We start from the raw sequence: 27,746 nt of genomic DNA, 5'->3' as shown, positions 1-27,746 counted from the left end.
AATATAGGAGAGAGTACCTAAGACATTGATGTTTCCTGCATCTGCAAACTACCATTTGGTACCCACTGCCCCTTCAAATGCTACCTCTGCTTTCGCCTTGTCTGGTATCTGTTCACTCTTTTGCATCTGGTGTGGGTAAAAGTGAGATTAACTCAGATGACATGAAAATTCTTTAGTATTTCTGCTTTATGAAAACAGACGTAGATCCAATAGTTATTCTTCTGGTCATGTATCCATTTTGTTGTAATCTAGAAACTTACATCATAACTTTTAAGAAGCTTACATGTCATTCTCTTGTATGTTCATTCTTTCTTTCCAGAAAATGCTTCCAGACTGCACATTTTTATTTAGAAGACAATACATCCCCTCGAGTAATATCTACACCACCAACACCCATCTTTCCAATTTCAGGTAATGACTTAGAGAGTGATGATGAGTAACCAAATTAAACTGAAAAAAAAAAAGAATGAGGTGGGAAGGTTTGCCTTTGTTAGAATAGTTTGCAAATGTTTAAATGTTACTAAAATACATGTTATATCTTGTGCCAGGTCCCCAGTCTTTAATTTCAAATAGATTATATATCAAAATAACTTATAATTATTCTAGTATAATATGTAGAAAACATTATTAGCCATTAATATTCGTTGAAAATAATGATCCTAGTTGGATTTCCATTGTTGGGATTAAAAACCATGACAGAAAACAAGTTGAGGTGGTATTTTAGCTTGCAATTTATACTTCATTGCAGAGGGAAGTCAGTATATTACCCAACTCAGTAACCTGGAGGCAGGAATTCAAAGAACATGGAAGAATGCCACTTACTGACTTGCTCTCTATGGCTTGCTCATTTTGCTTTTTCTTATAACCCAGGACCATCTCCCTAGGGGTTATACTGCCCATAATGGGGTAGGTTCTCTCAGATAAGTAGATAGTTTAGAAAATGCCCCGTAGACATGCCCAAAGGAGAATTTGATGGAGGCAATTTCTCAGTTGAAATTCTCTCCTTCCAGATGACTCATCTGTGTCAAGTAGACAAAAAACTATCCAGCACAATGATGCTTTCCCTCATTTCCATTACTGTAGAGGAGACCGAAGCAAAAATGGTCAGATTAACTCAAATCAATAAATGTGGACAGGAGAAAAAGAACATAAATAAGACCAAAATTTAGTTCCTATAGTAGTTAGGGTGTCTATTGCTGTGACAAAATACCATGACCATAAACAACTTGGGAAGGAGAGGGTTTATTTCATTTTACAATGCTCTGTCAGGTCATACTCTATCACTGAGGGAAGTCAGGGCAATACCTCAAGGCAGGGATGTGAAGGCAAGACCTGAACCAGAGGTCATGGAACAGCATCACTTACAGGCTTACTCCTCATGTCTAACTCAGTCTGCTTTCCTATACAACTCAGACCCACTAACACAAGGTTGGCCCTACCCACAGTGAGCTGGACCTGCCTACTTCAGTCATTAATCAAGAAAATGATCCATAGACTTGACCAATCTTAGAGAGGAATTTTTCTCAATCTAGAGGCATATTCCCAAGTTACTCTAGTTTGAATCAAAATGCCATAAAACTAACCAAGTCAACTGCCCACTTTTCAACTTGACATACAAACGTACAACTATCAAACCATAACATTTCTTTTCTTGTCTCTAAGATGACATGTTCATATTAATATATATATATACACTAATGATAATATTAAACATTTCAACTTTTAAAAGTTCCACGATCTTTGAAAACTATTAAAAAAAAACACTTTAAAAGTTCAGTCTCTCTTTTGTAGCAAAGTTTTTCATCCTGCCAGCCAATTCCCAAATAACTACACAGAGCTTGGGCTTATCTTTAGCTAGCTCTTATAGGTTAACTTAACCCATTTCTACTGATCTATGTGCTGCCCTGAGGCTCATTTACCTTATTATATACTTCGCCCTGCTCTCTCTGTGTCTCACAGTGTCTGGCTCCTCAGACTCTGTCCTACTTCCCAACATCCTCCTAGTTTGGCTCTCCTACCCAGCTATAGGCCAGTCAGCTCTTGATTAACTGATGAGAGTAATACATATTTACAGCATACAGATTATTCCACACCACTCTTTGAAATTGAAAAGTCCAAAGAATCTATAAAATATCCAAAATAGCTCTAAAATCCCAAATTTATTTACTTTTGAAAAGCTGGATAAAACATAAAAATATTAAATCTCATAGGATACAGGAGCCTAGAAACTCCCCTTATTCATATTCTCTTTTAAATATATATGGGCTGTGGGAAGCTCATTATCATAATGGTTTCAGTTTGGGAAAGAGCTGAGGTCCTATGACTTCAGGAAGAGTTGTTTTAGAGACAATTTTGACTTCCTTACTGATACTCTGAACTCTTGCAAGCTTCTGTTACCTTCTGGGAAACCTGAATTGACTTTTGCATTGTTTTGTCAAACTCATTCTAAACCTGCAGGTTGCCAGAGCCAGGCTCTACCAAGGATGCATACAAGTAGAATCCTAAACTAGTAATTCTCTGTAGTATTATTTTCATAATTATGTGTCTTTAGTTCACAGGAAAAAAAAAATAAAAAGAAGAAGAACCTGACAGGCTTTACTGTCAGGGTTTGGAATTTTTTTAGATGGCTGCACATTTTTTATTTACACGTATTATACTTAGAATTAAACATTCTTTAAGGGACTCTCAAATTTCCCTCTGAACCTTCGCAGGCTAGGCCTCCATTGTAGACACCGTGCTAAGCATGACCATCCAAGTTCCCACGATACTTCATTAAGCTCTGAACACTCAGTAACTTTTCTAGTCCAAAGCCTCCACAAAACATGGTCACATCTGTCACAGCAATCTCATGAAACTGGTACCAATTTCTTTTTTAGTTGGGGTTTCTCTTGTAGTGATGAAACACCACGGCAAAAAGGAAAGGGTTTATTTCATTTTACACTTCCAAGCGAGATAGCACTGGTACACGCCTTTAATCCTAGCACTCAGGAACCAGAGCCAGGTGGATCTCTGAGTTATCTAGAATATGCATTATTATAATTTGTTCTTTCTATATATAGGAATTGCCTTCTGTTCTTCTAGCTGATGTTAAGACCAAATTTACCTCCGTGCAGCACTAATTCTTTAACACTTTCAGCATTTGATACTGAAAGCTCGCAGTTGTTTGTGGAATTATGATTTCCTTCACTTTCATACATCTCTTCTGCATACTCCATTATCATGGGCATTCAGGTTAGCTCTGGTGTTAACCAAGGTTCTAAACAGTATGTTGTCATCAATAAGACACAGCAAGTTAAAATCTAGCACTTGTCAAAGAATCCCCAAACCGTGCCCTGTGAATGTCAGAAGAGCTGTAGCCAGAGGCAACTCCTCTCATTTAGGTCCAAAACATCCACTCTTGATCACCGGGGCATTTACTCTTCACGTGAAATCAGAAAGAGAAAATATCCTAGTCTCCTTGGCAGACCACAATACTTGGGTGTGCCCGGAATGCTGGGCTGGCTGGGCATGGAGGACCTGGGCGTTTGAGTCTGAAGAACATTTATAGGAACTAATGATTTAGGTGTGACAAATCATTTGTTTTCTTACCTAATTATACATGCTACTTGCAAGATCTTTCTCTAGGTGTGAAGGAGAAATGACACCTAGGTGCTTCTCAAGCTTCGCTGGCTAATTCAATGTTAGTATTCAGGTCCACTCATCTAAGAGGAAGAACAGATGGATTCTCATTTTTTTTTTTAATCAAGAAATTCCTAGTAACTGAAGCTTAAAACTTTTAGAAGGCCTAAATATTGAACATCTGTTAATGTAAATAACTATTGCTAGTGAAATATGTTTGATGTTCCCTTGTTAGAGAAAAACAATGTATACTGTGAACTACTATGTTTAATCTCAGAAGATCTTTCCCAGAAAAGAAAAAGAAAATACTGGGCTAGTTAAAATAATTTGGCTCCTTCACAAATAGGTTCACAAATCCATGACTTTGTTTACCTGGCATATTTTCGAGTTAAAATTCCTGAAACTTTACAGATTAAATTTCCAAATATTTTTTTAAATTATCAGTCACATTATTATTAACGAATACTCCTCATTTAGAAGCTTTTTGTTACATCTAGAGGGAAGGAAGAAATATTTTCAAGTATAAACATGTAATTGTTGATTATAAAGTATTGAACTATGTTACTTTATACAACTGTAATTGTACCATAATAGATTTAAAATATAGCTGAGGATTGTGCTACAATACTTCAACCCCACACTGGGGACACAGACAGAACAATGGCAAATTCAGATACAATATAACCAACTTAAGGCCAACTTTTTTATTTTTAATACATTTTTATATTTTTATTGAGACCATAAATAAAAAATAAATAAGTAAAACAGTATATTACTTCTACATATCTTTTTTTCAGAATTTACATGCCATCTTTACTCATATTAAACAAAATTTTCCAAAACAGGATGAATGTGTTGATAAGAAGTATGGTTTTAGTGTTATTTGTGAATTAACACTGAAAAGAAATCAGTTTCTATTTAGGGTATATAAGGAAAAGAAACATATAATCAAATTCAATTGTATAACAAATACATCTAAAGTTGGTCATTGCACCTTGCATTTTAGTTAGGATTCTCATGGTTGAATTGTGAAGTTATTTTAGATGACTCCTTATAAACAGAAGAAACAGTAAGTTCTGCTATTATCCTTTCTAATATGTTTGCTTTTTTTTTATTCACTTAGATGATATTGGAGCAATTCCAATAAAACACTTCCCAAAACATGTTGCAGACTTACATGCAAGTAATGGGTTCACTGAGGAATTTGAGGTATGATTTAAATATGTCTCTTTGAATAATATCAAATATAGTACATTTCAAAGTTTCGCCAGGAAGCTTCTTCATGATGTAAAGACATTGAAATCATTTTTAGTTGTAGGAAGAATATGAAAAATTGTATATGTGCTTAGCAAGTGTGTTTTAGTTACTAAAACTTAGAAAATCGGCTTTCTGTTTTAAAATCAAGTGTGGGCTAGGAGAAGAAGCAAATCTAAGTGTGACCCCTTTCCCACTAAGTACAGACAGCTAACATTCTTTTCTTAATATCTAAATTAGTAACAATGATTCATTTTCATTTTCAAAATTACATAAAGAATACTAAACCACTAAACTTGAGGATTCTTAGCAAAACTGAATACAAATCCTTAACTGTATGTATGACATCTATGCTACACCAACACAAACTCAGAAGCATTTAAAAACTTGAATTATGCAAAATAAAATCACAACCACTTTCCAAGAAAATATGTAATTCTAAAATCATTTGCACTTTTAATCCTTGAGAAAATTTCTAATGACCCTGTTAAATACTCTTAGAGGAGGTGGAGAAACTTACTGCAAGGGTATTGTGTCCACCGACCTATCTCTTAAGCATACTTCTCAAAATAAGGAGTCAGGAGTCCGAAGTTCACCATTTCTGAGGGTCATAGGTCACTAACCAGGGGCTTCATAGTCAATGTTCTTTCAGCTCCAAGAGTCGCATTTTATTGTATGGAATCATATAATTGATGCGATCAAACTTCATAGAAATTAATTAGCAACTGATAAGCAGCAATGCTGCGATTCAAACCCAGGTCTGTGATTTGAAATCTCATATCCTTTCCATTAACCTTCACATCAAGTAAGCAGTTGTCAGTCTCCCCTCCCCGCCGTTACCCCGTCACCCCAGCTAGGAAGCAACATAGTCTATATTGCCTTTGTATCTCTTCCTCACTCCCCACCTCCTCAGCACCCCCTAGAACTCTCTCTTTAAAGGTATGGCGCTCTGGCCCTGATCATAGTTTTCGTTATCCTGTCATCTACTCTGTGCATACCCAACAACTTCTTACACCTAACAAGACTTCCCAGGAGTGCTGTCAATCAAGACAGCTACGGAAGGGAAAGGCAACATATTAGAGAGTTTTCAACGGAATAGAAGTAAAATGTGGTATAGTATAGCGTCTCGTGTTCACAGCACCAGATGCTTTCTTACTGTAAGCTAGAGGCTACTGGAGTACAGGATTGTTTTCATGTTAACTGTCGTGTTAAAGTCACCTGCTCCATTAACTGGTGGAAACCATGAGGCTGCCATGAAATAGAGCCATAATTCAGCGGGGGAAAATGGACAAAATATGACTCTGACTTTCCAGATATACAAAAGCAAATCCTAAGCAAAAAGTAAATGATTTATAGTTAAAGTTCGTGACAGCGTTTGTCTCAAGGCTAGTCATTGATTGACACTAGTCAAGCCACCCTGAAATTATTTAAACAGCCTGTAATAATTAAATTAATTTAATAACCATATTTCTACTCAAATATTTCTCTTAATCCCATTACTTTTCACTCAGTCTGATTTAAGAAAATGTGTAACTAACTTAATAACTGAATAACTAATAATTAGCTGAATAACTAATAATGCTAAAACTTTTAAATGGTTCTTATATTAGATTGTTTTTAGTCATTCAGAGTCTTGCCAAAGAGGGTATAAGTGCTTTTATAGAGGGATTGGAGCATTTGCTGGGGCTAGATTCATATTTGGTCTATACTTTCTCAGAAATTAGAAGACTTTCATTTTATTTATCCCAGCTCTATATATTTATAAATTTTAAACTGATATGTTTAGATAGGAAACAATTCTGGAAAAATCTTTAATCCATTTTAATAGAAAGTTACTGGAACTTTTTCTGTATCCACAGAAATTGTTTTTAATTGACCTACTAATTAAATCTATAAAAAGTAATGATTTTTAAATTTTATGTCAATATGACAATGTCTATGATTAAAACTCTTCTAGGAGTATTTAACACTTTGACAACCCTAAATCTGCTCTAAACCACCTAACAAGAAGCTATTTATTCCATAAAATAACTCAAAAAATATATCACTAATTCAGAGTTTCAAATAGTGCTATTGAGGTCAATTCAAATTATATTTGTACATTAGCAAATCCAAACACTATGACAGAATGGGTCATGGAATATGTGGTTCTTATTTGCATTTTAAATATTCATCATATTACACCCGCATCCCCATGTAAACATGCTGTTTTTTCATTTACATAATCAAGGTTCCAAAATATTAGGTGTTTTGATTTGCATGCAACTGTTTGAAACATTCTGTTGTGTTAGTATGTTGACAAATGTATTTATTGCATGACCATAGTTTTCCATTGTAAACCTAATATGAACACTTTCTTTTCTCATTTGTCGTGTGCTGTGGAATTTGGTTTCTTTACTTTTTTGGCATTCATTTCCTCATTAGACACTGAAAGAGTTTTACCAGGTAAGGCATTATTTCACTGCATTTTCTTTTAGCCAAGAAGTAGTTGTAACATATAAATATATATATGTATCTATATATATATATGTATACATTTTTTTTTCGCTAGACTATTTTATTTGTTTTGTCTCCCATATATTTAAAGGCACTTGTTTTAAAAGAGTCTATGTTACAATGCTATGCATGCCATTTTTTTGCAGGAAGTGCAGAGCTGTACTGTTGACTTAGGTATTACAGCAGACAGCTCCAATCACCCAGACAACAAGCACAAGAACAGATACGTCAATATTGTAGCCTGTAAGTACGCTCTTTACTCAGCTGACTCAAGCATCATCTGTGCTGTCCTGTTGGCTGACGATTGATGTCCTCATATCATCTGTCAGTGGACCTCAGTGGGGATGTTTCCAGGCCTGTGTGATCAGGGAGGGAAGTTTCTGTAGCATGCTAATATTGGTGTTAAACGAAGGTCACACATGCTGCTGTCAGTGGTATTGGTTTACTTTCTACAGAGGGACTTCTCTTTTTATCTAGTCTTTTCCTCACCCCCATAGACTGAATCTCTCTCACTAAGGTTTGAACCATTGTTTATAGTCCATAGTCCTCCTTCTTAGGATCCACTCGCTCTTAGTGGATCCTGCGAACCCGCTGAGCTTCTCTTGACTTCCTTTATCCGCTCCTACCTGCACTTGTTTTCATCCTTTTATGGAATTCTTCCTGGGTTCTGTAGTGGATCTGCTAGATATACTCCTTTCATTCCTCCCTCCCATCTTTTCTTAGCTGCATTTTCCCTCATTGTGGAGGGAAACAACAAAACATGACCTAATAAAATAGAGTAAGATAAAGCAAAATCCATCACCTCGAAGCTGGACAAGGAAAACCAACAGAAGGAAAAGAGCCCAAGAGAAGGCACAAGAGTAAAAAACGCACTCACTCTTTATTTGGGAATCCCATAAAGACACTAAACTGAAAGCTATACTATACACTTAGAGGACCTGATGCCAATCTGTGAAAGCTCTGAACCTACTCCTTCAGTTGTTGTGAGTTCAGATGAGCTTTGTTTAGTTGATTCGGAGGGACTTGTTCTCCTGCTGTCCTCCATCCCCTCTGGCTCTTAGATTCTTTCTGCCTCTTCTTCCATAGGATTCCTGGAGCTCTGAAGGGAGGGATTTGATAGAGACATCCCATTTAGAGCTGAATGTTCCACGATCTCTCTCATTTTCCCGTGTGTGTAATGTCTGACCCCTAGGCGGGATGGGGGTCTCTGTATTTGTTCCCATCTGCTGCAGGAAGAAGTTTCTCTGACAATGACTGAGTAGAACATTAGTTTGTTAGTATAGCAGAATGTCATTAAAAGTCATTTTCTCACTACTTTTTTTTTCTTTTAAGACCAGTAGTATTTGTTTTTACTGTAGGTCTCTGGGTTTTCTAGTCTCTGGTGTGGGTCATCAAAGCAGTGTCTGGTATGGGTGCCATCTCATGGACTAGCTCTAGGTCCACCATTACCATAGCATATTTTGAAAGGGAGGACAGCATTGTAGATCAAAGGTTTTGTGACTGGGTTGGTGTATGTGTATTTCTCTTTTGGTAGCCTGCAGAGTACTTCCTCTACATCTTGAAATCTGGTTTCCTGTTGATTCTTCCCTCTAAGGGGAAAAATGTAAAAACTCTAATCTTTTCTCCTGTGATGGTTGGATGGTTTCCTAACCATATGCATTACTACAAGGTCACTTAAATGCTGGCTCCAGTCCAGCCTATAAGACTGCATGTTCTTCCGTTTAATTATCATGTTCTCTTCAGTAGCTTGTGTAGATACTGCCTTCCTTCCAAACAAGTGTTTACTTTTTAGCAGAGGGTTCTGCTATGGATTTGTTTCTTCCCCTGAGACAGTTATCCTGGTTACATTAAGAAGGAACAGAGATTGACATGTGTTAAACACCTGCTATTTCCTTAGCACTGAAAATAGTACTGTCTTATTTCCCACCTAAATAACCCTGCAAAAACGGGTACTAACAGCTCTATTTTAGAAATGAAGAAGAACAAGCCCAATTTTAAGAAAATGTGTTAGGCTCAGAATAGAGAAACAGGTCAGCCTGGTGTCCAGACCCATTTTTCAGGAGCCACAACTGTCTGTACATGTGTCTGAACACATGTAGTCTGCTACTGTCAGGGAAGCCTCAGTGTCAGGCGTCTTCATAGAACTGCTACAGTTTGATCAGTGTCTACTTCCTTATCCTTGTTTCAAGCAAGCCCTTCCCAGAAACTCCCAAAGGTCCCTCTGCTTCCCTCCCTGCTGTCTCTTCCTCTTCCAACTTTCTGTTCAGTATCCACTGCCAGTCTTCACTCTTTGAGACACTCCCATCCCTCTTCTCTCAAGTGCCATGCCACTATCCCCTGTAGTGACATTTCATTTGTATTTTAATAAATAAAGCTTGCCTGAAGATCAGAGAGTAAAACAGCTACCCCGGTCAACCTTCCAGACCAGGCGGTGATGACATACACCTTTAATCCCAACACTACAGAGGAATATAAGATGAGAGGAGACAGTTCTCAGGCTCAGTCTCATTCTTAGGATTTCTAGAAATAGGATCGTCATTTTCAGACTGAGGTAGAGGAAAGAACCCGTGGCTGGCTGCTTTGTTTTTCTGGTCTTCAGGTTAAACCCCAATATCTGTCTCTGGGTTTTTATTAATTATACTATAATTCCTAACCCCTGGACCATTTTTAAAATCCATGTAAGATACCAATGCCAGATTCCAGCTTCTCTGAAAACTTTAGTTATTGCCTTATGCCAGTAGTTCTCAACCTTCCTAATGTTGTGATCCTTCAACAAGGTTTCTCTTGTGGTGGTGACCCTCCACAATAAAATTATTTCATTGCTACTTCATAACTGTAATTTTGTTACTGTTATGAATCATAATGTAAATATATGGTATGTGACCCAATGAGGACCGTGACCCACAGGTTGAGAACCACTTCTTTACACCAGTATAGTATCTATTTTACATTTTTTTTGGTACGAGTACCTACCTCTTGGCACCTGCATGTCACTTTTGGGGTATTCTAGCCTCACTGCATGAGAAACTCTTAAATCTGAGATCCTTGTCCATTTGTCTTGGTTACGTTTGTCAAATCATTATGACCCAGAATTATGATAGTGTATTATTTTCTCTTGAATTTAATTTTACAATAAAATTATGTGCAAATATAGAAGATCTTTATTCTGAAGAGAAGTCTTTATGCTTTAGTGAAATATATTCTTTGTTGTTATTGTTGTTCCAGATGATCATAGCAGGGTTAAGCTTGCACAACTTGCAGAAAAAGATGGAAAGCTGACTGACTACATCAATGCCAATTATGTTGATGTAAGCATATTTGACTTAAAATTTTATGGAAATTTTGCAAAGCCCTGAATTTTCTTGTGCCACCATTATATATATATATATATTACATATAATATATATATATTACATATAATATATATAATGTTATCTGATATAATGATATTACAAAAAAACTGAATAAATTTTAAGAACCTATGGCTATAGATCTTTGGGTTAACTAATACTGTTCTTCTGTTATTTTCTAAGAGAGGGAATGTTGGCAGAGACTGCTCATTTGTTCCAGCTGCTCAGACCTGAAATAGCCTCACAGAAACTATATTATTTGCAATACTGTTTGGCCAATAACTTAAGCATCTTTCTAGCTAGCTCTTATATCATAAATTAACTCATTTCTATTAATCTGTGTATCGCCACGTGACTGTGGCTTATCAGGCAAAGTTCTGGTATCTCTCTCCTCTGGCAGCTACATGGGCTCTTCCTGACTCCATCTTCTTTCTCCCAGCATTCAGTTTAGGTTTCCCGCCTACCTCTATTCTGTTAAGCCACTGGCCGAAACCACTTTATTCATTTACCAATAAAAGCAACACATATACAGAAGGACTTCCCACACCAAGGGAAGAATTTAGGCTGAAAATACAACACTCCAGGTAGAATATGGATATTCAGATAGACTGATAACTCCATAAATATGAGGGTATAGGCCTTATACTTAGTTTGAGTTTCCTCATAGTTCCTGGAACAGGAACTAGGTGATATACTGTTACATATATCACAGATGATCAATAAATATAAACGAAAATTCTCAATGATAGTACTAAACAATAGGTAAATGATATTATGAAGCCAGTATTCAGCCTCTGTGGTTTTAAGCAACCTCATGACATCAGCTTTGTGGCATTCTTCGGAACAGTAGATAATGCCAGAACTTAATTAATGTGATCAACTGGATGTTAGCAGAACTCTGTTATACTGCTGGCTCTGTTCTCACAGGTCAGCGTCTTTGTGTTAAGGCTACATTCAACACTTAATTCAGAGAAGTCAGTTTCTACTTCCATTTCTTCCTTCCAGCGGAAGCCATTTGTGTGTCAAAACAATATAGGCTTAGAAGGTATAAGTGCTTATAATCCCAGCTCTGTCCCTGGCTAGCAATGATACTGGACAGTCATTTTTATTTCTCTGAGATTTGGTTTCCGCATCACCAAGTCAGGGCTGATGCTTCCATTTTGTACAATGATTGATTAAAGCAGTGTTTGCACAGCATCAGTACAGCACTGCCTGCTTCTTAAGAGACATCTGTTAATGATTAGCCAGGCTCAGTATCCCCAAGGAGAAGAAAGAGGTCGTAATTTGAACACTTTCTTAACTGTGCCTTATTGCCTGAAAAACATTTCAAAATAACACAATTAAGGACCAGACTTTAAGCACAGCAAAAGTTTTGAACCAAATGCCTCGGGAGCAGAGATGTAAGTCTGTGGTTGTCTAAAGAGAAGTCACTAACTTTTACAAAAAGGTAAAGTTGAAGGCAAGTTACTATCTTTATTAGTATCATCAATGTTCTACAGCTTTACAAGTTATTTATGTAGTTTTCTGATATTGAAAAGGGGTATTGACCTTAGATTCCACAGTTTAAAACAAGTGTGTAATTTACATAACAAGATATACTTGTGATTTGTTTCTCCAGGGCTACAACAGGCCAAAGGCCTACATTGCTGCCCAGGGTCCACTGAAGTCCACAGCAGAAGACTTCTGGAGAATGATATGGGAGCATAATGTGGAAGTCATCGTTATGATAACAAACCTTGTGGAGAAAGGAAGAGTATGTAGTCATCTGTCAGCTAGCGGTGCTTTTAATTAGATAATTTTATTTTGTTTTATTTTCTAAGGCATGGTTTCATGTAACTCAGGCTAACTGCAAACTCTCTACAAAGTTAATCTTGATTTCCTAATCCCCTCCACCTCTACCTCCCAATGTGCTGGAATGGCAGGGCTATGAAATCATTCCCAGCTGATTCTAATATCTGATATAGTCAATATTAGAAACCAGCAAGAATTATGAAAGATAATTGTATTCTTCCTAATTATTTTTATCTTATATGTATGGTATGGGTGTTTTGCCTTTGTGTACATCTATGCACACATGCCCTGTGCCTGTGGAGACCAGAAGAAGGCATTGGATCACCAGGCACTGGAATTATAGTTTGTGAGTTGCTATGTGGTTGTTAGAAATTGAACTCGGGTCCTCTAGAAGAGCAGCAATTGCTCTTAACTGCTGAACCAGTTCTCCAGGCCCACGGTATTCATTCTAGTATCATGACAACTCATAGGAAATTGTTACCATTATCAATGAAAATGTTTTATCATCAGGTCAAGTTATCTACTTCTTCAATGCATTATTCATAATATAAAGAAAAGTAAATTGAACTCATGAAAACCAGTGAAGAACAGAGTAGGTTTCAATTCATGGAACCTAGATTTGAGTGCTGAGCCTATAGCAACCCAGTGCTCCTGTTTTACTTCCCTTGTCTAAAAGATGGAACATGGTACTAGATCATATGAAATGTCTTTCAGACCTGTGATTCTGTCTCTGGATCATCTAAAACTGATTTGTCGTTGCTTAGGAAAGAAGAGAAAATAGTCAAGAAGTGTCGGAGCTCATTGATAGGGTTGAAAAGATTAATGGACTGGCTGTTTTTCCAAAGGACCCAGCTTGAATCCCAGCACCCACATGGCAGCTCACAGCCATCTGTAACTTAAGTTCTAGAACATCCAGTGTCATTTTCTGGCCTCTGTAGGCCAGAAAACACACAAGTGGTGCATAGCTATGCATGAAAAACATGTATGAAAAAAACCCATAGACATAAGAGAATATACAACGATAATAATAAAGATTCCATTCATGTCACTCTTCCAGACCTTTACTGTTTTCTAGAGTGATATGCACATTGGATTTTGAAACATGGAAACTACATACTTGTGTTTTTCTTTTACAGAGAAAATGTGACCAGTACTGGCCTACTGATGGTAGTGAAGAATATGGAAGCTTCCTAGTCAACCAGAAGAATGTTCAGGTGCTTGCTTACTATACTGTGAGGAATTTCACCCTAAGAAACACAAAGATAAAAAAGGTAAGTGTTTTAGGGTTTCTATTGCTGTGATAAAGCACTGTGACCAAAAGCAACTTGGTGAAGAAAGGGTTTATTTCAGTTTATGACTCCAGGCAATAGTCCAGCACTGAGGACAGTCTGAGAAGGAACTTAAGGCAGGGGCCTGATGCAAAGGCCATAGAGGAAAGCTATATATTATCTAGCTCCTCATGGCTTCCTCAACCTGTTTTCTTATAGTACCCAGGACCACCAACCCAGGGGTGGTACTGCCCACAGGGAGCTGGGTCCTCCCACATCAGTCGTCAATAAGGAAAATGCACCATAGGCCATGCCCATAGACCATTGTGGTGAGGCATTTTCTCAATTGATATTCTCTCTTCCAAAGTGGCTCTGGCTTGTATATGCTGTACACCATAAATATACATAATTCTTACTTGCTGCTCTCAGCTGTCTAAACTCTTCCAGGGCTCCCAGAAAGGAAGATCCAGTGGGCGCCTAGTCACGCAGTACCATTACACTCAGTGGCCTGACATGGGCGTCCCAGAGTACTCCTTGCCAGTGCTGACCTTTGTGAGAAAGGCTGCCCAGGCCAAGCGCCACGCGGTGGGGCCCGTTGTCGTCCACTGCAGGTGAGTCCCAAAGATGTGCTTCTAAGCGCACAGGATTGCTTATGCTGACACGAGGGGACTGAAGGAGCCACTTTCCCAAACCAGAAGTGATTTCATGCAGTAGGGGAAGTTAAATTATTTTCCCATCCTCCTAAGCACTGACCAGTAAGACCGAGTATGCTAGACTCACAACTCGAAGGCTGGAGATGTCACAGCAGCAGGTGTTGCTCTATCTGAATTGGATTTCAGCTTATTAACTGTATGAGTTAGGGACAGCGCTGTTTTCTTCCTAAACATCTGTTAGCCACACACAACACCATAGGATGAAAATGCTTAAAACATCATCCTTGTCCTGACTTAATCTGTTGTCGAATTTATCATGCCAGCTTTATATATTAGAGAAAGCAAGGCACTCAGACAAGAAGAAATTTAGCAAGATAAACCTGATATTTTTTTAAATACTTTGGCTCCCCCAAATCCCTCTCTTGTTTCCCCAGCTTCTTGAAAGTCATGCTGACTCTATTAGCAATTCATTGTTGCCCAAGAACTAGACTTTCCAAAAGGAGGCTGATAATAGAAATAACACAGTTAGGCGGAAGAGAGAAAGAGAACAGTTCGTACAAGAGATGTCACTTTAATGTTCTACAGTTAAAATAATCAAAGCTAATACTAAACAAGTATGACAAGCCTCATCACTGCCAAAATCACTTTCACTTCTTTATGTAGTATTTGTGGAGAAGCAGGGGCTGTGTTTTCACAGAAGCGACTTTGATACACAGCTCATCTGACACATTTTAATCATCTACTTGGTCTTGTTCTCAGATAAAGTTGGAGAGGTTGATCCTGGTGGTTTTTAATCTGGTAACTTGACAATAAACTGTAGAAAACCAGAGAATTCAAGGAAGCGGGTTTCTGAAGGTCAGGGTTTGTCTCTCGGCAAAGGGACAAGGGCCTGGCTATTGTGCAGAACAGGTGCTAATTCGAACCGTAGTACTTGTGGGGACTTTTGAAAAGAAGCCCTGCCTGGATTCTGTCCCTCAGACAGTGGCTCTGAAGAAGGTGGACGATAATGGCCCTTTAGAAATGGCAGGAGATGTGCTTTATTCCTTGTAGCCTCTCGGAGATGAAATTTTCAGCTGAAAGCTCCATTGAGTTCTCTTTTTCTCATTAGTGTCAAAACCTTTGCAAACATGTCTACTTGGCAGCACAGACCCTGGGACCTTTACCTTTCAGATCTGTTGAAGCTGTCAGCTTCATTTCTCTCAAACTAAATGTCTGCTTTACTCGCATACCCCAATGCATAATATTTTCTTGTAGAGTAAACAAACAACAATAACTCTTGGAACTATTTTTGAAACATCCCTCAGAAACAGCCAGGTTGCCTTGCAATTTGAGCCACAGCAGAAACAACCAAAAAATAAACTTATTTATTTTAACGTGTTAGCCCAAAGTGTTCCTTTCTCTTCTTCTGGACAGTGCTGGCGTCGGGAGAACGGGCACATATATTGTTCTTGACAGTATGCTGCAACAGATTCAACATGAAGGAACCGTCAACATATTTGGCTTCTTAAAACACATTCGTTCACAAAGAAATTATTTGGTGCAAACGGAGGTATGGCTTTTAAATATATCTTTAGTAATCTAAAGTATGGAGGTGTCCCTGAAATCTAGATGTGTTGGTCTCTGAGAATGGCTCTAAGGAGGGACTACTTATAGTAGAAATAACAATGACAGAAATGTATTTGCTACAGTCTGAATTCAGAAAAAGCCCATCAGCGAAGTCTTCGCAGGGCTTCGGTCCTCCAGAAGCTTGAAGAGATGTGTGTTTTCTGGCCTTGTTTTGGACTCTGGGGGCTGCGTGTATCCTTGGTCATAGGAACATTGTTCTAATTTCTCCCTCTGTCTCTTCATGGCTTTCTTCCCTCTGTGTCTAAACTTCCCTTCTCTAATGTGAATGCCCGCCACCTCTCTATGCTAATCATACCTGTGGTACCGCTATCTATAAGTAAGACTGTATTCAGAGGTATTCCTGTGCTGAGTTTCAATTTATCTTTCAAGGAAATACAATTCGGCCTATAACAGTAAGTTACAAATGAGCCATGACTAGGACAGCTAAATTCTGCCCATTTTGTGAGAAAATGAAGACTTTCAGATGGTATGAGCTATGGTAAAGTCTCAGCCTCAGTAGAACGGTCAACATCCACCCATGTGAGTGAACACCTAACGCTGCTCAATGCGGGAAATTAATGGATTTGGTTGCTTTTATTTAAAGTACATGATCAAATATAAGACAGGGCAGAGTTTAAAGATCTCTGTGTTATTCTTTCTTATTTTCAAATGAAAATAATTGTAGATTGAAAGTTACGATACCAACTTAAGAATACTAAGACAAAAAAACAAACCAAAGCCAAATTCCATCATTGAGATGACTTTCTGCTAGACAAAACCAGAGAGAAGTCTAACTAATGAAATATAGGGGAGTCTTTGAATACAAACCAGACAAACTTGAACCTGATTGTTCCACTTTGTTCCCTGTTGCTGTGACAAAACCAGAACCACTTGGGAGAAAAAGGGTTGTTTGGCTTACAGGTTACAGTCCACCAGCAATGGAAGACAGAGAAGGAACTGAAGTAGAGATTCTGGAAGAATGCTGACTCTCGATTCCCCTGACTTCCATTGCTACCGTTTTTATACAGCCAACACCTATCTGCCCTGGGATGGCTTCACCCACAGTGGCGTGGGGTGGACCCCCTTACATCTCTTCACAATCAAGAAAATACCCCCATAGACACACCCACAGGCTAATCTGAGGGAAACTATTCCTTGATTGAGCGATCCTCCTCCCAGGAATGTCTGGGTTTTGTGTTGCCATGACACATACCTAACCAGAAGCCTACTTTGCTCGTACGTAACAGGCTACCAGGAGAGCAAAGTATTTCCCATGAGAAGCACTCCCCCTGCCCCTAGAGCTTCTGGTGAGGTCCAAGACTGCAGGAGGGCAGAGGACTTTGCTTTAACCTAGCGAGTTTTCTGTCCTTGTCTCCACCAAGATCGATGTGGGAAAAACAGAGAGGGAGGTTGTTTCTTTCTCTCTGGATCCCCTCCTCTCCTGTCTGCTTTCTAGCCATTAGCAATTTTCGGCAAGACCTCTCAGGGCCATTTTGTTGAACGCTAGCAATCTGTCAGTGCAAGTTTCTGTATTTATACCTAGGTATCCGTCAGAAAATCTTTTTTTTTTTTTTTTTTTTTTTTTTTTGGTTTTTCGAGACAGGGTTTCTCTGTGGCTTTGGAGCCTGTCCCGGAACTAGCTCTGTAGACCAGGCTGGTCTCGAACTCACAGAGATCCGCCTGCCTCTGCCTCCCGAGTGCTGGGATTAAAGGCGTGCGCCACCACCGCCCGGCCCGTCAGAAAATCTAAAGCGCTGTTCCTGCCATTATTGTTTTCTCAGGAGCAGTACGTCTTCATTCATGATACACTGGTTGAGGCCATACTCAGCAAAGAAACAGAGGTGCCGGACAGCCACATTCATTCCTATGTTAATACACTCCTCATACCTGGACCAACAGGGAAGACAAAATTAGAAAAACAGTTCCAGGTGAGTTTGCTTGCTTCAATGCCTCTCTGCTGTCACTACAGAACTGAATGTCCCTGTAGCTCCTCATTTGAGTAGACAAGGCCCACGTGGAGGAGCTGGGAGTGTTGCTGGAATAATGGCTTTGCAGTTGAATCATGCTTGTTCCTTACAAAAGGTTACAGGGCCAGGAGATAGATTTTAAAGAGACGCTTAATTCTAGTAGCAAGAGGAAAAGTTGTCAGAAACCGTGGACTAACTTTGATAAATGCAGATTGACCCAGGAAAGAAGGACGCAGAATTACAGAATGAACAGACAGGACTCAGAATACAAACTGGAGAAGTACTCTTTTTGCTTTCAAAAGAACCAGACCACTTCAGCACAAGAGCAGTGGCTCAGGCTGTTCCTGCTACTCTTGGAGACAACCTGTGTCTCACTCGAAACCCTTGGGCTAGAACGGGTCACCTACCCACAATAGCTGCCTCAACCCCAGTTTCTCCCACTCACCAGTCTCGCAGCAGAAAACCCAGTGAGGGAGGGGGACATGCTTTGTTTGTTCCCGAATTTCCAAAATGCTAGTGCTCCGACTTTCGGAAATAACTTTGCAAAGATTTCAGAAAGTGCGTGCTAGCCGACCCGCATCTTGTACCCAGAGAAGGTACAGGCTCAGACTGGGAAAGAGGGCTGTACTTTCCCTGCACACAACCCACGCTATCCTTAAGCTTCTCAGAGTTTCAGGAGAAACAGGGTTACTTTCTAAGGAGACACTATCTGGGGAGAATTGAGAAGACCCTAGGAAAGGCTCAGAAGCCTTAGATGGAGATCTTTTCTGCTTGCCCTTTGCCTAGCCCACAATATAGAGTGCTAACCGTCAGCCCCCTAACTCTACCTTCTTGGAGCTTCCCTTTTTGTGCTCTGGGAAAGGAAGAGAAAGATTGGGGTGACTGCTGACCCCAGACTTTGTTTTCAGAAAGATGCCGTGTCTTTCTCAGCAGGCCTATGTGGGTTTCAAAGGGATCGATTAGAGAAAGTATACAGTCTGGTTTTTAGAAATAATAAAGAAACATAAATCAAGAAAATTAGCTGACAAGCATAACCTTTACAGAAATAAAAGGAAATCTCACTTCCTAATTTTAAAGTTGTATCACCTTTATATCAATATAAAATATATATTTTATTGTCAATATAATCTCACTTATATGATTAACCCAGTGCACAGCCACATAAGAGAATTGATACGACTTAAGATGAATTAGTCAGGGTTGAAACAGAAATAAAACTTAAACATTCTTACAAAACAGAGATTTGGCTCTTTTGTTCCTGTTCACAATATAAGCATGGAAACGCAGGTGTAAGGTGCACTGTCTTATTTAAAACAGTATTCATTCAAGTTCATATAAAGAAAATTTTCTTTAAAACAAATTACATGTTTATTCTATAAATACTTACCAGATACCTATTAGATGGCAGGCTTCAGTGGTAGTACTGAACTATGAACTTGTGGACTGAGGCGATGGCTCAGTTGGTAAAGTGCTTGCTGCATGAACATGAGAGTGTGTATTTGCTTTCCCAACCCCGTAGGAAAGGCTTCACATAAGTGGTGTGGGGCCTGTAATCCAGCCTGTGGAAGCAGGTTCCTGTGCATCTCTAGGCTCCCTGTCTCATCAGTCTAAGTGAATCAATGAGGTCCAGGTTCAGTTAGAGATTACACGGGAAAAATGAACTTCTGACAAAGATACCTGGTGTCAACCTCCAGCCCCTCCATAAACACACACAAACACACACACACATACAATATAAACACGTGCTTTAAAACAAAGTAAAGGAGCAGCTGGAAAGAAAGTTGGGAGATCGGAGATGCTCTAGCTAAAGACCCACATTCATTCACAGCACCCACCATGGGCAGCCCATAAACGGCCTGTGAGTTCAGTTTTAGGGAATTCAGCATCCTCTTATGGACTCCTCAGATACCTGAACTCACATATACATGTAACCACACACACACATACACATGTACACATAATTTAAATTAAAATGCATCTTTAAAAATTAAAAGAGCATATTCAATTCTTACTCTCATGGTGCTTCCAACCTAACAAGAGAGAAAAATAAGAAAGTACAAACCCAGAACTCTGGGAAGTCCCACTGTGGAAGGAAAGAATTCTGTAGTTGCACAGATGAGGGTGCAACTTAGGGACTGACTGTGTGCATCCAGAAGAGGATGCAAAGGAGAAAAGTCAACTATAATAGCTCATACTCTGTTAAGTGGGAGGGGGTGATGGTCTCTGTGACTGAGAATTCAAGAGAGAAGGCGCACAAACACAGGATGTGGTGGAGAACAAGATGCTCAGATCACTTGTATGTCTATGTAATTTTGAATTACTAGAGGCACATTAGCAAGGTTTTCCTTGTTAAATCAACTGACTGAGGTACAGGGCTCTACAAACAAAAAGTTTCCTTGGGTGTGATTCTATGGACACGTGGTACAAGGAGTCACATCCGGTAATGGCTTTTTTGCTAAATGGCGAAGTCTCAAGTTCCTCAGAATATTACCTGGCAACATGAAAAGCACACGCACGTCTGTGTGTGTGTGTGTCTGTCTGTCTGTCTCTCTCTCTCTCTCTCTCTGTGTGTGTGTGTGTGTGCACGTGTGTGTGTGTAAAACTCTCCACCTCTTATAAAATAAAGCTACTAGGATTCATTCATGGGAGCTCTAACTTAAAGACTTAATGTAATCATAGTCACCTCCCCAAATCTCCATCTCTATACACCATAGCTGACCTCAGTTTTCACACTCTCAGTACCTCACAGCAGGGATTAAATTTGAACACATGAAGCCTTGAGATGCACATTCAAACCATAACCAAACAATAGCAGAACATGCTTCAGTTAAGGTGTGTAGTACATAACTTAATACTGCATTTAAATGGTAAGAGATCAAGCCTGGAGAAAAAGTCTGGACCAACTTGGAGATGCTTATTTGAAGTATGGGATCTGGGTAAGATGAGTACTAAAAATGAGGTGTTTATGAAGGTTTGGGAGAAGGTATAGAGAGAGACACAGCTCAGTGGGAGAGCTCTTACCTAGCACGCACCATGCCCTAGGCTCAAACCCCAGTACTTCAAAAAAAAAAGCAGGAACGAAAGGAGTTAAGAGGGGTAAGTGGAAAGCAAAAGAGAATAAGAAATAGTGACAGATAAAAGAATCTAAAGAAAGTAAGATTTCAAGCAGAAAGAAAAATGAGGGGCAACAAATGCTGATAACAAAGGAATTCCTGAGCAGAAGGCAAAGGGACTTAGCTTTTGCAGGAGCTGTGTCAGAGAAGTGGTGCATTGAAATCAGATAACAGAGTTACAAAACAAATGGTGAGGACACAGCAAGAAACAGGTGAGAAGAAGGATAAGGCATTAGAGGAGGGACAATTAGAACAAAATATATTGACATATGTGTATGAAAATGATCTGGTAATGCCCGTCTCTTTGTGCACTAAGCTTTAAAAAAATCAGCTTTATCACTCCAACTAAGCCTCAATGACATCTTTAACATTGTCATCTCCTGAATCTAATGGAGCTTACGTCCTGTCAAACATGTCTTCTGTCCCTCTGGTTGTGGATTTAATTCAAGTCCCTACTGGGTCTGCCTAGATTCGTTACGGTGACAGCTGACTAGGTCATCATCCTTGCTGCCAGCCTGACTCACAAGTGCCAGCAGAATGAGCTTCTAACTATATCTGACCGCATCAGTCCCCTGATAGAAATGGCTGATAGTTCACAGAGATCTTCAGGAGAAATCTGTTCCTCTCACAGTTGGGAGTATCTTGTGGTACCCTTTAACGTCAAGCTAAAAAGTCGCCTCTCCTGTGTGAGCACCTCACTATCTGCCACTGTAGTAATAGCACTTAGAACAGGCTTTCATTATCAACCTTAATGCCTGCCTGACTTTTCATTAAAATCAGAGTTCTTAAAATCAGGGAAAAAAATCAGCTTTATAAACCAGCTGTGTTTGAGGAAGCATAGAGAACAGTCACATAGCTCTTTTTAAAAAGTGGTTTTCTGAAGTCCGTAGAGATGTCTCAGCAGTTAAGATTGATTGCTGCTCCTCCAGAGTACCTAAGTTCGGGTCTTAGCACCCATATCAGGTGGTTCTAATACAACCTCAGCTCAAACAAATATAATATCATTTTCTGGGTTTTTTTTTTTATGGGCTCCTGAACACATTTGGCATGCTCACAGAGAAATGTGCACACATGCACATACATATATACATACATGAATAAAAATATTACCTTTTTAAAACTTGACTCTGAAAGGAATAATAAAGATAGTTACTAGGAAATGCAAGCTTAGAGGGTAGGACAGACTTTATGTTATTTATTCTTTATTTTGATTATGTTTTAAGAAGAGATGTATGAGCTTCTTTTAAGTAGGCGGAGGAAGAAAATTGGAATTTGCAAAGATCCTTAGTAAGTGCAGAGGTAGGACTGAGAACACAGGGGAAGGGCTGGGTTATGAAGTAGAAAGACCTCGGTGGTTTACGTAACAGATGTTCTTGGAAAGGAATGGACAGCCCCCCGGCCGAGAGAAAACACAAGGAACAAGTCTGCCCTTGATGCAGGAAGAGGAAAATATTCACAAGCTAAGTAGGAACATGCTGGGTACAATGGCCCACACCTGGAATCCCAGCATTCAAGATGTTGAGGCATAAGGATTGTCACAGATTCAACATCAGCCTGGGCTACAGAGTGAGACCCTATTTTCAAACATGGAAGGGGGTGATAGAACATGATTAATACTTTAGAAATATTTTTCCCTTTTTAAAATAATATATCTATTTTTATTTTATGCGCATTGACATTTTGTCTGCATGTATGTCTGTGTGAGAGTGTTACATCTTGGAGTTACAGAAACTTGTAAGTTGCCATGTGGGTGCTGGGAATTGAACTGTGGCCCTCTGGAAGAGCAGTCAGTGCTCTTTGCCACTGAGCCATCTCTCTAGCTCCCTACAAGTATTTTCTAACCTTAAATAAAAAGCATGGGTTGAAACTGGACTCTCTGAACATGGCGGACAATGAAGGCTGATGAGAAGCCAAGGACAATGGCACTAGGTTTCGATCCTAATACATGAACTGGCTTTGTGGGAGCTTAGCCTGTTTGGACGATCACCTTCCTGGACCTAGATAGAAGTGGGAGGACCTTGGTCTTCCTGCAAGGCAGGGAATTTGTACTGCGTTTCAATATCGAGAGGGAGGGGGAATGGAGTGGGGGGAGGAGAAGAAGAGTGGGGATAGGGAAAGGGGAGTGGGGGGAGGGGGCAATATGTGGGAGGAGGGGGAGGGAAATGGGAAACGGGGACAGGTGGAAATTTTAATTAAAAAAGAATAAAAAAATACTGTAAAGGTGGGGTAGGAAATAAGGCTTTGCCAGATTTTTAAGAAACAAATATTTCCAAATATTGGTGGGGAAAAAAATCTAGGTGAAAAAAATCAGCCCATCTACTTTATGGAACACATAATTATTTGGTACCAAGAAGCTGTGTGTATACAACATTTAAAGGGCAGTGTCAATAAAATGGAATTTAAGGTTCCAGTCACCGAAAACCAACAGTATACCCTTTAGCATCCTGATGAAGTAGTTTGTAGGATTCCTTCCAGAAATTAAATAACTATTTAACACCAGTGAAAGTAATTAGTGGGAATGGAGGGCACAGGGCCACAAAGGAAGCCATCAGGAGGACTCTCTCATAATCAAAGGTCTTGAAATACAAGATGCTTCTGGACTTGACTAGAAAGGGGCTTAATTCAAGCCCTAGGAAACACGTCGGCCGTGTTTGCAGTGTCCTTCTTTTGTTGAGGGGTTGTCGGTGTGGTTCGGGCATCTGTTGCCATGTGTGAAATGACCTACGCTCTTCCTTGCCTCCCGTTGTCAGCTTCTGAGTCAGTCCAATATTCTTCAGAGTGATTACTCGGCAGCCCTGAAGCAGTGCAACAGGGAGAAGAACAGAGCATCGTCCATCATCCCTGGTATGTCACACGGAATCCTGAGAAATCCACTCGAGTTTTTATTTCCATAACAAAGGCCCGCACGTCTCTCTGTAATAGACATGTATACCAATCATAATGTTATATCTGTTGTCATATTGTTCTAATTATATCCAGTATGTGATTATTTAAAAGGACTCAAGTCCTTGGAGTCTTATCAAGGTCATGCTGAATGAGACGATGTTGTAACCCTATCTGGGATGCTGGCATTGCCCTGGCCCTGGCTAAGATGAGAGGACTGGGTGATGTTAGACATATGTCTTGCTTCTCAGAAGCATAGGGAGGCCATGAGTACAATCACAGTGCCCAGCTTCCAACAGGACACTTGGGGTAACAGAGATGTAGCAAGATAGCGCCTACCTCTGACTGCTGAGACAGAGAAAGTTCTTTAACTTTTGCTTTAATAAAATGCACAACTATGCATTTTTAAAGGCACAAAACAAACGCTCTTCCCCAATAGTAGAATGTGATTTTTTTTCTGCAAAGTAGCCACAAGGGTAATGACACTTAACCCTGCTTTAGCTGTATTTCTACATCAGAAATGAAGGGAAAGGATGTTCTTCTCACAGCCTCAGTTAGCATGTTCTTGGGGAAACTGGAACACCAGGAGGAACCCAGATCCTTGAAACAGTCTCCTCGAAGCAGATCTGAAAGAAATAAAAATCAGGAAGAAAAAAAAAGATGACATGCATAAAATTCCAATTAATACTTACATTATATCAAAAGCCTGCTTTGAATTTTACCAAACTGACAGTTTCATAGACTTACTATGCTTATTATCATGCTATATATTATATATACTCTATATCATAATATATTATATTATATATATTATTATACACTTATTATTGTGCTTCATTTCCACAGAACCTACTTAAGACCCTAGAGTGTAATTTTTCTGCCCGGGTTTGCTGTTACTGTTATGAGTCACTATGGTTACTTGATTCACAGTAGCACTCACAAGCTGGTTCAGAACTAATATTTTCCTGACGAGGAAATAAGAAATATTCCTTCAGATGTGTGTGTGTGTGTGTGTGTGTGTGTGTGTGTATTAGAAAAAGGACTTGAGGGGAAGAGAAATATCCTGGTGATAAAAGTTTCACTAAATATGGAAAATGGGCTATTTAAAAAAAAAGAATGCAAAACTTGACTTTAACACTTAGTTAGTCAATTAGTTTAACTATCAAAGGCTCTCGTTGAGAAGTGTAACTTTGGTTAACATTTGGGAGTTGTTGGAGGAAAGTGGCTAATCACAGTGAGCATGTTTGTTTACTTGGAATGTTCTGTGTTCCAGTGGAGAGATCAAGGGTGGGCATTTCGTCGCTGAGTGGGGAAGGCACGGACTACATCAATGCATCCTATATCATGGTAAGTCAGATACATCATGGGAGAGCTTACCAGCAGCCTGCGTGTTACCAGAATTAACAGCAGAGCGGACTGGCTCCCTTATGCAACAATAGCGCCTATAGGACATCAGTCCACTATAGTAATTATGGCACACAGTTATTAGTGACCAGAGGAATACCAGCATACCTTGAGGTTTTCATGTGTGCTGGAACTGAAGAAATCTCAACCAAAAATAATAAGTTAGCACAGGGTCTCAAATTCACCCTTCAGAGCTAATGGACAAATATAAATCATATGTTTCCATTCCTCTGCACCGATCTGTAGAGACAGGACACATCAGTAGGACACACGAAGCTCAGATTCACTCTAGTTAGCACCCCAGGTTTTCAGCACAGCTCTTCCCTATATACTGGATTCACTTGAGCTATTGGATTTGTAAAGACCTTCTCCAATGAGGTTGTCTTCTGGGTGGCTGGATGCTTTGGTGGTTTCATGATCCTTTATTAATAGCACAGGATGGTCAATCATACAGCTTGGTTTCAAATGAAAGAGTCCTAATCTTAATGCCCAAGCCATTGTTCTAGTTAGCCAGCAAAGACATGACTAAAGACTATGCATGTGGGGAACAAGGAGATGTGCAGATACCACTGTCAAACACACCCCACTTCAGATGAGTCCGTGGGAGTAGTGAAAGACCACACAGTACACAGCATGGAAACCATTTGATCCAGTTACCCGACTTTCCAGGCTTCATAAATACAATCATAAAGGAACCTTCCTGATCCCTCTCATAGGGGAGGCAGCTGTGACCTGGGGGGAAGAGGTGTGAGATTTAGTATTCTGATACTAGGGGCTTGTGGACCATGAGGATTATAAACTCTATCATGGATTTCCACTCTACCTAGTGCAAGACGCATGTGCACATGCCATTTTGGTACTTCTACTCCTAGTGGTCATAGCATTTCTTAAGATAAACTTGCCCACAACACTGAATTTTACCCCAGTTCGGTCACCTTTAAAATGAAAGTTATGGTTTCTATCTCTATCTCATTGATTCTTTAATAGGAAGGAAACTATACCTAGGAAATAGACAGTACCCAGCAAATGTTAGTTGTAATTCAATATTACTTCAATACTCTATCTACAGTTAAATACACTGTGTTAACACAAAACATGTTTCTCTGCCTAGTCCTATCAGGGTTCTTTTATCTTGTCTTTGGTTTTGTAGGGTTATTACCAGAGCAATGAATTTATCATCACCCAACATCCCCTTCTGCACACCATTAAGGACTTCTGGAGAATGATATGGGATCATAATGCCCAGCTGGTGGTGATGATTCCAGATGGTCAAAACATGGTAGGTCACTTTTGGTTCATTTCTTACAAGGATAACATAACATTGCAATAGCCAGAAGCCTATCGTGCACACACTAAAAGGTAATCTTTTTTTTTTTTTTGTTTTTTCGAGACAGGGTTTCTCTGTGGTTTTGGAGCCTGTCCTGGAACTAGCTCTTGTAGACCAGGCTGGTCTCGAACTCACAGAGATCCGCCTGTCTCTGCCTCCCGAGTGCTGGGATTAAAGGCGTGCGCCACCACCGCCCGGCCTAAAAAGGTAATCTTATTTCTACCCAATGGACTAATCTCACTAGAGTCATGCTTTGCTGGACTGGATTGGTTATATAGTCCCGCCGGATCAAAGTAATGAATGAGAGATCTAAATGAAAGATTAAAATTGCTAAAGATGCATTGGTGATGCTATGTAAGCACATCAGGATCACAACCACAAATGACCCAAGTCTTTACTCTTCTATTTGCATTTATAAGATAAAATACATAACATTGTGTTGAAAATCCCATTTAAGTCTCTGGTTTTTTATTTTATTATTTTGTTTATAATCCCATGAAGGCATAGTACAAGAAGTAGTTACATCCTCTTAATAATATCAACCAAGGCTGTTCCATGTTGACTTGGTAGTGTGAGTCTTTTTATGAAGAAATGAGAGATTTAGGAAACTTTCAAATTTATTCTTTGAGAATTTCATTCATGTATAAAATGAAATAGGCTAATACCCACCCCCAAATCCTGGATTTTCCTAACACACACCTCTCCCAACTTGAAGTGTTTGTTTTTTTTTTTTTTTAAAAAAAAAAAAGTTCACTACAATTATTGATGACCATATACGCATGGATATGTCACTGTCCATTGCAAGATGGGCACCCTACAAGTTCAGTAGCCCCAAAGAAGAATAAATCCTCCTCTGCGAGCTGCTCTCACCTCAGCTCCTCAGCTAGAATGGTGCCCCATGAGCTCCTCTCCTGTCCATACTGGAAAGCTTCATTTTTTAAACAATATAAACTTGTAAAGGAAGAGCCTCTTCCGAATCAGAATATCGGTGGCACATCCAATCTTTTCTCTATGTTT

The 27,746-nt window shown here is 39.4% G+C and overlaps 1 protein-coding gene across 5 annotated transcripts in view; it reads left to right on the top strand.

Moving 5' to 3' along the window:
- The window catches only part of Ptprz1 (protein tyrosine phosphatase receptor type Z1), a 175,959-nt gene that overhangs the window by 141,410 nt on the left and 6,803 nt on the right, over positions 1 to 27,746 (top strand). For 3 of the 5 annotated variants that reach the window (XM_057765069.1, XM_057765077.1, XM_057765052.1), the window contains 13 exons: positions 320 to 411; positions 4,742 to 4,827; positions 7,297 to 7,317; positions 7,515 to 7,611; positions 10,594 to 10,676; positions 12,337 to 12,471; positions 13,646 to 13,780; positions 14,225 to 14,388; positions 15,844 to 15,979; positions 17,817 to 17,963; positions 23,866 to 23,959; positions 25,272 to 25,345; positions 26,553 to 26,681. In XM_057765069.1, coding sequence (XP_057621052.1) covers positions 320 to 411; positions 4,742 to 4,827; positions 7,297 to 7,317; positions 7,515 to 7,611; positions 10,594 to 10,676; positions 12,337 to 12,471; positions 13,646 to 13,780; positions 14,225 to 14,388; positions 15,844 to 15,979; positions 17,817 to 17,963; positions 23,866 to 23,959; positions 25,272 to 25,345; positions 26,553 to 26,681 — 1,393 coding nt within the window. The remainder of the gene's footprint in view (positions 1 to 319; positions 412 to 4,741; positions 4,828 to 7,296; positions 7,318 to 7,514; positions 7,612 to 10,593; positions 10,677 to 12,336; positions 12,472 to 13,645; positions 13,781 to 14,224; positions 14,389 to 15,843; positions 15,980 to 17,816; positions 17,964 to 23,865; positions 23,960 to 25,271; positions 25,346 to 26,552; positions 26,682 to 27,746) is intronic. The other 2 variants (XM_057765086.1, XM_057765061.1) reach the window with 1 other exon arrangement.

Source organism: Chionomys nivalis, chromosome 1 (genome assembly GCF_950005125.1).
Source record: "Chionomys nivalis chromosome 1, mChiNiv1.1, whole genome shotgun sequence".
Classification (NCBI taxonomy): Eukaryota; Metazoa; Chordata; class Mammalia; order Rodentia; family Cricetidae; genus Chionomys; species Chionomys nivalis.
The sequence above is the reverse complement of the archived record's forward strand: the minus strand, read 5'-3'. Positions and strand labels throughout refer to the sequence as shown.